This window comes from Chaetura pelagica, unplaced genomic scaffold, assembly GCF_000747805.2.
Source record: "Chaetura pelagica isolate M959 unplaced genomic scaffold, ChaPel_1.0 scaffold198, whole genome shotgun sequence".
Classification (NCBI taxonomy): Eukaryota; Metazoa; Chordata; class Aves; order Apodiformes; family Apodidae; genus Chaetura; species Chaetura pelagica.
In genome coordinates, this window is record NW_009954317.1 from 598,137 (window position 1) to 608,637 (window position 10,501).

A 10,501-nucleotide genomic window follows, 5' to 3' on the forward strand; every position below is an offset into this window, starting at 1 on the left:
TAAAGATACTTTAATAGGTTCGTGTCAGTTTATGTCTCCAGAAATCAGAAAGGATAGATGACATGTCAATCCTTTACGTCACCTTTTACTTCCCTCACACAAACGGTACAAAAATAATGACAAAAGCAGATATAAGACCTTTATTTATATAAATAATTTCCACCATATCAAACAAATATACAACACCATGCTTGCAAATTAATGCTTTGCAAAAAAACCTCTCACTGCTATTCCTGGTCAAAATTCCTCAATCTGAGCGTGCCTCCGGAGCCTGAAGTTGTAGAAAGCTTGTGATGCACTCAGCTGTGACCTTTCCTAACAGGAAGAGGCACTGTGGAGCAGGACTCTCTGCTGTCCTTCTGCATCTGGCCTATCACCATAGGAAGTGTTTTGAGCAGCGGCACAGGAACCTCCAGCCTTTCCCATAAAGAGGAGCAGGATGGAGCAGACAACTCACAGCCATCATAAAGAAAATGACAGAGCACCCCCAGAACCTTGGCAATGCCTCAAGAGGTCAGACTGCAGAGGGAAATCCATCTCTAATTTAGGTCATAGGAAGGTGGTGGTGAGTAGGTGTGCACCATGAACCCATGTCTCAACTTGGTAAGGACTATGTACACAAGATCAGGAACTAATGGAGTCCCCTAGTGGAAAGACTGTTATTGCCAGGCAGGAGGGTACTTTGATTTTGCCCCCTGTGGAAGATATCTATCTACAGGCTGTATAGACAGCTAGGGAGGGAGCATACTGCAGGTCTGATGTAGGAGGAAAAGTTCAGTGGATGAAAGTCTTCCAGTAGTGGGAGATGTGTTGCTCCTCTCTGCACTGTCAAGTAACAGATGGTAACTGATGTGGACACCAATGAACCACCTACAATGCCAAAACCTCAACCTAAGTGAATGAGAAATTAAGTCTGAGGGACAACACAATATGGAAATTAAGGGTGTTTTTCTGTAGTTGTATGCTGGAAAAATATTTCAGTAGTGAAGTGCCTTGGTGGCTCCGTTCTGGCCTGTCAGGAGGGCCACACACTCATCAGTACTGACCCTGAGCTGCTATTGCTTGCATCATAAGTAACAGGAGTTCAGTGGGCTTCCTATTTCTGCATGGGAAATATCTTGCTGGACACCCAGAATTGCAGATTGTACTTGAAAATGTTGGCCAGCAAACCTTCTGCTTGCATTTTAGGCTTTTATTGTCTTGTTTCAACCTCTCCTAGGGCACAAAACCTGGATTCACAGCTCCTTTCTGAGTAGGGAGCCCTACAGGGCCTGGGCCTGCACACAGTCCACTTTGAAAATCTGCTGGCTTCAAGTAAGGTTTTCAAGCTAAGCTACCCAGGCTTTCCAGAGCTCATTTCAATGCTCTCAGTCGAGCTTTTTAGTAACTGGTCAATTTTGCCATTAGGACATAGGCTATACCACTTAAATGGTAATGGTTCTCAACTTCTTACCCACCTCCAAAAGGACAAATGCAACATTTCACAGGGAAGGGCACAGAGCAGCTCAGCATCGTGCAGCTCTAAGAGCCAAGAGCCACGGTCCCTGAAGTGCTCATGAAATGTGCAGATCAGTGAGGTGCAGGTGAGAACACAGTCACAGAAACAGCTTTGCAGGCTGTCTGCTCCCACTGGGGCAAGGTTAAGCCTAGAACTCCATTTAGTGGACTGCCTGCATTAGCTCTGCAGGGACCAAGGGAGGACAAATATCTTTCTGGCAATGTCACTGCAGTCCTGTTGATTCCCAGCTATCAATGGATGGCGTGTGAGTCTGAGGAATATGTCTGCAGAAGATCAGCCTAATTCTCCTCAGAAATGAAAAGTAAGGATAGTCTTATCTCTAGAGACAGGGCTGTAAGGAAGAGAGATGTAAAGAGGAAAGAAGAGAAAGATCTGTTGTGAGGGAGAGAGTTGGAAATCAAAGAACAAGTGTTTGTGAAATCTTCTGATTGCTGAATACCTTCACTTCACAGTCCCAGAGTTTTAAAGGCATCTCGTAAATCATCTACTTCGTACAGTGGCTGCAGGACAGAATATAAATGGTAGGTTAGTTTTCAGGTGAGCAGAAGCCCATTTCATATGAAAATGGGGAAGGAGGAAGGAATGTCAGGAGATGGGATGAGAGGTGAGAAAAGAGGAAGAGAATGAGGAGAAGCTGCATAAAGGAAATTAAGAGGGACAGGCATGAGGGAAGGTGAAGACACAGGAATGCATGAAATGGCAGATGGCAGAGGTGGGTAGCAAGACCAGAGAGGAACTATAGTGAGGAAGAGAGGAAGATGCTGAGAGGAAGAGGCACCAGAAGGAGAATGAGAATTGGCCCTCACCAGGAGGATCCGCCGAAGTTTCCTGGACAGATGCACAGAGTTTTCATGCAGTCCTTCCCAGGCTTTGAATGTCTTTTCCCTGTTCTCCACAAACGTGTTCCAGCAGTAGAAGAAATCTGCACAAGACACAGGGGAGTTACAGTGTGCTCAAGACTGCCCCAGGGCAGACACTGACCTCTCTTAGGACCACTAAATCATCATTTCCTGCCATCATCTTCTCTGGCTCCTTGTCCTAGCCTCTCCCAATTTCCTGGGTCTCCCTAACACCCACGGCTTTCCACCACCTCACTCTGGCCTGCACATCTCACCTTTGAAGGTCATGACGGCGATCTGAGCCCCCGCCCGATGCAGGCGCCTCAGCCCCTCGGGCTCCGCTTTGCGGTCCTCGCAGAAGTAGAGCCTCGCCGTGAAGATGCGGAGGGTCAGGTTGGGGTAGGCGCGCAGGAAGTCGGCCACGTGGCGGGCGCAGTCGTAGCAGGGGCTCCAGGAGGTGAACCAGGTGATGCGGTAGCAGCGGCCAGGGTCCAGGTTCCAGGCTGAGATGTAGCGCAGGAAGAGCACCTCCACGTGGCAGCCCATCTGCGCCGAGAGAGAGAGGGGCGAGGCGTGAGGTGGGGGCAAGCAGGGCGGGAAAGAGGGAGGAAGGAGGTGTGAGCTGGGTGGAGTGTGAGGGGTGGAGAAACAAGGTTGGCGGGAGGTCCTCGGGTCAGCAGGCAGAGGGAGAAGGCACGGTGGTGCATATGTGGAAAAGCACAGGGATGCACTGATGTGTAGGCACAACAGAAGAAATGGGTGAGGGCTAAACAGAAAACCAGGTAGGCTGGCAAAGCAGCAAGGAGTATGGATATGTTGCTGGTAACACCGCTGGGGGCAGGACACAGCTGGCTTGCAGCACAGAAAGCCAGCTGTGTCTGAGGCTGTATCAAAAGAAGTGCAGCCGGCAGGTCAGGAAGGAGAATCTCCCCCTCTACTCCACTCTAGTGAGACCCCACCTATCCAGTACTCTGTTCAGTTCTGGAGCTCCCAGCATAAGAAGGACATGGATCTATTGAAGTGAGTCCAGAGGAGGGCCACGAAGATGATCCAAGGCCTGGAGCACCTCTGCTATGAAGACAGGCTGAGAGAGTTGGGGCTGTTCAGCCTGGAGAGGAGAGGGCTCCAGGGAGACCTCATAGCAGCCTTCCAGTATCTGAAGGGGCTACAGGAAAGCTGGGGAGAGGCTTTTTACAAGGGCTCGTAGAGAGAGGACATGGAGTCCTTGAAGAAGGATTCCTTTGAAGAAGGGAGATTCAGTTTAGACAGGAGGAGGAAATTCTCCACTTTGAGGGTGGTGAGACACTGGAACAGGTTGCCCAGGGAAGTTGTGGAAGTCCTTTTCTTGGAAATGTTCAAGACCAGGTTGGATGGGGCTCTTTGCAACCTGGTCTAGTGGGAGGTGTCCCTGCCCATGCAGGAGGCTTGGATCCAGATGATCTTTAAAGTCCTTTCCAACCCAAACCACTCTATAAAGTGCAGGTTATCTGGAGTCTGCGTCCCTCAAGTAGTAGTACCAGCGCAGTGTCCATGCTGGTGGACATGTGTGCCAGCGCCTGCGTTGTTGTGGCAGCCCCCATTTCTCTGCTGCTGCAGGTGGAGTTGCATGCACCTCAGCGTGGATCCAAGGAGAGGATTCCAAGGTGTTCCCCCTACCTTATTGCGCAGGTATCCGAAGTCCAGGGAGCACGACGTGGCGCTGTCACGGCGCTTCACGACGTAGCAGAGGTAGGTCTCACGTCGGCCCTTGGCCCAGCGGAGGTTCTTGAAGTTGTAGAGGAAGAGTTTCCTGTTCATCAGGAGACTGCAGGAAAAGGCAAGAGAGCATTTACATTAGCTTCACCCTGGAACCAGGAGTTGGCCATGACTTTTTTTGAGAGTTGAGCACCAAAAATATCCTCCTCATGTCCAGGCCTTTCAGTACAAGAAGAGCATCAGTAATTTGCATGCAAAGTGTTAGGGAAAGGGTGCAGACGTGACTGTGGGGATGAAGCAGGTGACCTTGTGAGTGGAAACAGTAAGCCAATTAGTAGTGATTAGTCAAACAGCAACTATGGCTGCGTAGAGTGTGATAATATCTGCAAATATCCATAACATGGACACCAATGAGGGAGATGGATGAAGAGAAGACTGGGGAAGATGAGATGGTCTGGAGTTCAGCCATCAAGAAATATTATTTCTGTTGTATGAAACCCTTAAAAACCATGGGGGCAAGGGGTGGATCAAATAATAGCCTCTTTAAAGAAGACTTTCCAAGCACTGTGCAAAAGGTTGAGTGCCATACACTGGCTGGCAGAATATCTAATGGGGAAGGCATGGTGACACCTCTCCAGACACAAGCATCCCTCCCATGTTAGTCAAACATCAAGATGATTGCAGGGGTGCTTCCATGCCCAGGTATCCTGCTGGGGAGAGGCAGCAGGAGCATGGGGAAGGTAAGTTATCTAACAGCCTGACTGCCAAGTGGAGGTACCCTGGCAGCTGAAAAGCGCTGTGTTCATTGAGGTGAGATACCTCCCCCACAGTAATGCAAAACAGAAGTGAACGGGTTAAAAATAATCATGCCCTGTGTTGTCTTTTCCCTCTGACAGGCTGATGTTCAGCCGGGGGATATGGTTAGTTTAAGTGATAGTGAGATGGATTTTCTGCATCTCCAGAGAGGCACAGTCTTTCCTCAAGCACCCTTGCTATCCTGATTGCCCCACCCGCGTGCATCCTCTTTCCTGCCTTGTAGTCCTCAACCCGTGGGGTAAAAATAGTTGTCCTGCTTGCACAGAAAGAGCAAGCACACACATGCTCAGTTATGCCACACGTGCTGCTAGAAAAGTGGATGACATGGGAATTGTGGCATATCTCCTGCTAGGAGAAAATCCATAGAGAAGAAAAGGCTCTGCAGAGTCCTGCACACACTCAGAGTAAATAATCCCTACTAAGCATAAATAAAAATTCAGCCCAACAACAGCCTCAGGCTGTTCTTGGAGGTCTGTCCTGTAAACACTGCCCCAGTTCTGCTCTGCTGGGCTTGCAGGTTGCGTCAGGAGTAGAGCACAAACTGATCCCACTGCATTTCATCACCCCTTTCTCTGGCAGTTCCCTTTGGGTGCACGTTTCCCCTACCCACTTTTCTCTTCTGCGCGTTATGTTCCTCTTTATCGGTTTTGATTTATTTCTCATGCTTAGAGCTGCCCCACTTCCTACCACCTTAGATTCACCCTGTTTCCCTACTTTTATATAAACAAGTGTGCCTGTTCCCTAACACACACAACACGTGTTGGTCCCCTCACAAGACCAGTGGTTCACCTCAGGCTTCTCGCTCTTAGATGTGTATTGCTGCAGAGATGTGGGGAGGACTCTGCCCCATAACAGTGGTGCTGGAGAGGGGACACCCTTCTATGTATGATGGATCCTCAGGATGTTCAGAGGAGATAGCCCAGTCACATGGGAAATGAACAGGTATAGTAGACCAGAGGCTTGCAAAGCTCTTGCCTTGGGTGTGCCACATGAGCAGAAAATGGAACAAAGGAGTTGTGAAAAATGCAACCACTTTTTAAAGAACCATATAAGCCAGGTGAAACCCAATTATAATTATGCTGATGTTCCATCAAACCCACATAGAAAAACACTTTTCAACACATCAAAAAGTTTAAAGAAAACAGGCTTTCCCTTTTTTTTTTTTTTTTTGTGAAGTTTTAGGCAAAAATATTTGCCTTTAGAGTGTTTCTGATCTTTTTGTTCTAACTGTCCCTTTTCTCATTTCTTTCCTTTTTTTCTCTGTTCAATGATTTTGCCCCTGTGGAGCAGCACGTGGATGCATATAAGTGTAAAGAACAGGAAGCTACCCCAAAATCCAGAAAAAAATAAAATTATGACGACTTGGGTTATTTTTCAGTGTCAGAACAAAGTGTAGACAATTTAGATACCAGAAGCCATTTGTTCAACTAGAAATGCTCATTAACATCAGTTCCCATTTTCCCTTCTCTCTGGAGTTCACCATTGGAGAGGTTCCTTTGCTAGGGAGGGATTCAGAATGGGGCTGATACAAGAAGAATAACGAATTCAGATGTGTTACAGGGGGCAACAGAACAGATGTATAGTTAGGTGCAAACTGCTTGATACATCTGCAACTCCTATACCTGTAGAATGCCTCTGGGGAAAGCAGGAAGGACACAGGAGCTGTGACTATACCTGGACAATGAAGAAGTGGACTGAATAGAGACCTTCCCCTCATAAAAAGGTTCATTAAGCAAATCATCACACCAGAGTGAAGGTCCCTGTGTGTGTAAATTATCATAAAATCATAGAATGACAGGTTGGAAGCGACTTTAAGGATAATTTGGTCCAGACAAGCATTGTGGAGAGTGTTTTGATCACAATTAGCTCACAAAGTAATTGCAGTGCAAGCAGAGGAATCCAGTGCTGGAACAATCTGTGCTTACAAGCACAAGGGTGTGAGCAGCAGAAACAGAGTAAGACCTTTTTTGTTTCTAGAAAAGAAAAAGAATGAAAAGGAATAAAGAATAGTCACAAGAAAGAGAAATGACAAAAAGGGAGAAGAGTACAGGGAGGCAGTCAAAGCGAAAGAATGACAGACACAGGGAGAAGCAAGGTGCAAGAACTGGACAGGGTAGGGTGTTAGATCACTGAGTCAGATGAGGAAAGGTAAAGGGATGGTGACCACCAAATGGAGAGCATGTTAATTCTACATGAAAGACCCTAATTTCTTACATGAGCAAGAAACTGGAGGCACTCGTTTTACCTGTCCATGACTGCCAGGGTCTCTCTCAGGTGATGGGATTGCAGGGAAGTTGTCTTGCAGGTTCCGTCTGTGCAGCCCTCTGACTTGATGTACAGAAATGTGGGCTGCCCCGTCTGTCCCCTCCCCATTCACCCCTCTCTGCCCCCCGCCGTGTTTCACCAGGGTGTGGTGGAGCTGCAGGAGCTGAAAAACGGAGGGTTGAGATGTGAAGGGGCATCACTTCTGAAAGATGCTCAGCCCTCATTGGTCACCTCCCCCCACTGCCCTCCCTGTTGGGCCCTCCCCCCCCTTGCAAAATTATTCTGAATTAGTATCAATAACCTAACGAGGCAGGAAGCATTGTCTAGTGGTTAGAGAGGGGCCTGGGAGCGTGTGCAGCACCAGTGTGAGCAGGGGCAGAACCGCGCGTCCCTCGGGGGTCACACAGCTCTGCACCTGGGCACGGTGCCCCTGCCCTGCCCCGCTGCCAAAGGAGCCCTGCACAGGGCACAGCTGGAAGGAGCTCAGGGAAAACCAGGCTGTCGGCAGACTTCTCCCCCTCTCTGCGTGCCCCTGAAAGGCATGGCAGCTGGGGGGCAGCACGGGGCAAGAGCAAAGCTGAAGGGGAGAGTGAGAGGGACCCGGCTCCCGAGAGAGAGACCTGGGTGTCCTGGGTAGCGCTCGGTCCCGCTCTGGCACCTGAACATGGCCATGGGAGCCTGAGCCATCCCAGCATCCCAAGAACAGTGGCAAACCCTCATCTCGAAGCAGTGGGGAATAAATAACTCCGGGCCTGGCCCTGCTGCTGCAGGGACTCAGTCTGGGCGCAGCGGGAGGGTGGCTGCAGGCTGGCTCGCCCAGCCTCCTGCCCAGGGTGCGAGCTGCTTGCCCTGCTGCCCAGCCCCGGCTCCACCACAGCACCTGCCCGGCCAGCCCTGCCCGCCGCGGGGCTGAAGGGCAGCTGAGGGATGGGCAGTGGCTTCAGGCAAGGTGCTCAGGAGGCATCGGGAGGATATTCTGCTCCATTTCTGGCTCAGGCAGAGCGCGGGCGGTGCTACGGCTGAGAGACACAGCTTTTGTTTACCTCATGCTCGGGTAGCTCTTCAATTTTTCTTTGCTTGATTTACTGCGCTATTAATTGTACTGGCACTCAGCATGCTTGGGCTGTGTGAAACCAGTATATGCAAAACCATGACAAGGAGACATCAGTAGCCAGAACAGAGCAGCTGACTCTCTCATCCAGCACTCTGAGAGTGCTTCTCTTTGAGAGCAGCTGGCATGGCACAGCTCAGGAAGGGGACAAACAGTCCTGGAAGGTCGAGGAAGAGGGATGGGGAGGGATGGGCAGGGACAAACAGAGGGGAGGGATGGGGAGGGAAGGGACAGGGAGGGGTGGGAAGAGGTGGGATAGGGAAGGATGAGGAGGGCAGGGATGGGGAGGGAGGGGAGGGAAGGTAGGAATGGGGAGGGATGCAGAGGGGAGGGATGGGAAGGGGTGGGAAGAGGTGGGATAGGGAAGGAATGGGAAGGGGCAGGGAGGGGCAAGGCAAGGAGGGAAAGGAACACACCCTGAGAAATCTGCTTCTTAGCCATCAAAACTGTTTGTTTTTCATCAGATAAAGTATCTTCAGCTTTCTTCTTGTTCTGGCTACTAATTTCCATAGCCAGAAACTTCTGAAAATTTCACGGAACACTTCCTGATCTGAAAGGAGTCAAGAAATATCTTCATGGCCAGCCTGGTGTTCCCCATAAGTTAAGTTTGTGCATAATGATTTTCTCAGAGGTTTAACATGCAGGTCTCATAGAACATTTAACTAGATTCTTTCTCTGGTCCTGCCTGAAGGTGGAATTCATTCTTCCATGTTTAAAACATCAGCTCTTTTCCTTAAATGTTGAAAGCCTCTTTGTTCTCCACAGGGATAGGAAAGAAAGGACGAACAAACAAACATATGAACTTATGACATTCTGTGACAGGGCTCTCCAGTCTAAATACTGATGTAGGATTTCTAATGCCTTTGTTTAGACCAGTAACTTCCCTCACACTGGAGGTATGAATGCACAAAGTCAGTGGCAGTGATTCTCTGCCTCTAAACCCCCGAGCAGACACATGTTGGTGTTGGTGTGTTTTCAGTGTCTCACAGCAAGTCTAGGGTGACAACTCGAGAGGGATCCTCAGCTCATATGCAGCTCTGGCTAAAGCAGGAACTGCAGTCTCTTGCCAAGGCAAGGTTTCGCTCATTAGCAAATGTTGCCTCTGCTTTCATTTAAAAAAAAAGTTTGGAAAGCTATTGAAAAGTTGCTGATCCCTGACCTAGCTGCTAGTCCAGCTTCCTCCCTAGCTATAAATTGCCTAATCTTTAAATTTTGCCTGGGGGCTAATACACGAGGAAAGATGCTGACAACTCTGTTCTTCCTTTCTTTTTGCTTGAGGGAGAAGGGACTGGAAGTGGCAGAGAAAAACAATTTTAGTGAAGGTGACTCCATCGCTGTTTCTGATCAAAGCCTGGGTCAGTTAAAGGCTAGTGGGGAAGACTAGGAAGGGTCCCTGTACTGGTGTGTTTGGAGTGCTATCTAGCAGAGACACTGATCCAGCTTCTCAGGATCACAGAAGGGTGTCCAAGCATCACTTCTGGTTTCTTGTGCTCAAGGCTCTATTCCCTGTAATGAAGTGAGAACAACAAAGAGCAGCAGTCTGAAGAGCAGCACAGGGGGAGAAGAGGAATATCACCATTATTGTTACTAAAGATTCAGAAAGCAAACTACTAAGAAATCAGAGAAAAAAATGTGGTGAATAATTAAAGGTCATTACCTGGCTCCAAAGCAGAGGAGAGCTTGTTTGTTTAGTCAACAGGAAGTGGTGTGTTGGTGTGTATTGATATAAATACATATGTATTTTTTCCATTCAGCCTTTGCTCAGAAATCACATTTTGACACAAGTGCCAACATCACCAGTTGTTTTTTTCTTACACTGAACATGAAGAAACACAAACACCTGCTTCACCTCATGTGAAAACCTCAAGCAGCAAAACTTTCTCTGCTCAGGAGGGCTGATGCCCCACGGACACTGACCTGCACAGAGACCTCAAGCAGGGGAACAATAGAGTTCCTTGCAGTTAGACCCAGGCAAATAAATGAGCTCATGTGCTTATTTATTAGAAGTACATATGCGTATGTTATCTGCTTATTTAATACAAGCATACATTAAGCATAAGCATATATTTAAGTGTGGATTTGCAATAAGCAGGTTACATTCTACTCTGTGTTCATTCCACAAAGATTCCTCATCCTATTTTGGAGGATGACAGACCCACTTGCTCAGGCACCTCTGCCACACAGACCACTCCCTTTACTCCAGTCCAGGACAGTGGGCAAAAAGGGCCTTGTCCCTAGAGCTGCCAGCTCATTCAG

The 10,501-nt window shown here is 48.6% G+C and overlaps 1 protein-coding gene across 1 annotated transcript; it reads right to left on the reverse strand.

Annotated features, from left to right (window-relative positions):
- Window positions 1-1,903: 1,903 nt before the first annotated feature.
- Window positions 1,904-7,122, reverse strand: AICDA (activation-induced cytidine deaminase). The gene is made up of 5 exons (XM_010004157.1): window positions 7,115-7,122; window positions 4,015-4,162; window positions 2,634-2,904; window positions 2,326-2,441; window positions 1,904-2,019 (listed from the first exon to the last, which is right to left on the reverse strand). The coding sequence occupies exons 1-5, from the start codon at window positions 7,120-7,122 to the stop codon at window positions 1,966-1,968; spliced, it is 597 nt and encodes a 198-aa protein (XP_010002459.1). The 3' UTR covers window positions 1,904-1,965.
- Between the last annotated feature and the right edge of the window lie 3,379 nt (window positions 7,123-10,501).

What these genes read in the sequence shown, in the direction of transcription:
- AICDA (XM_010004157.1), bottom strand. An exon ending in CGCCGTCATGACCTTCAAAG is followed by an intron (nt 2,442 to 2,633) that starts GTGAGATGTGCA and finishes TGTCTTGTGCAG; the next exon opens with ATTTCTTCTACTGCTGGAAC. An exon ending in AACTTCGGCGGATCCTCCTG is followed by an intron (nt 2,020 to 2,325) that starts GTGAGGGCCAAT and finishes TCTGTCCTGCAG; the next exon opens with CCACTGTACGAAGTAGATGA.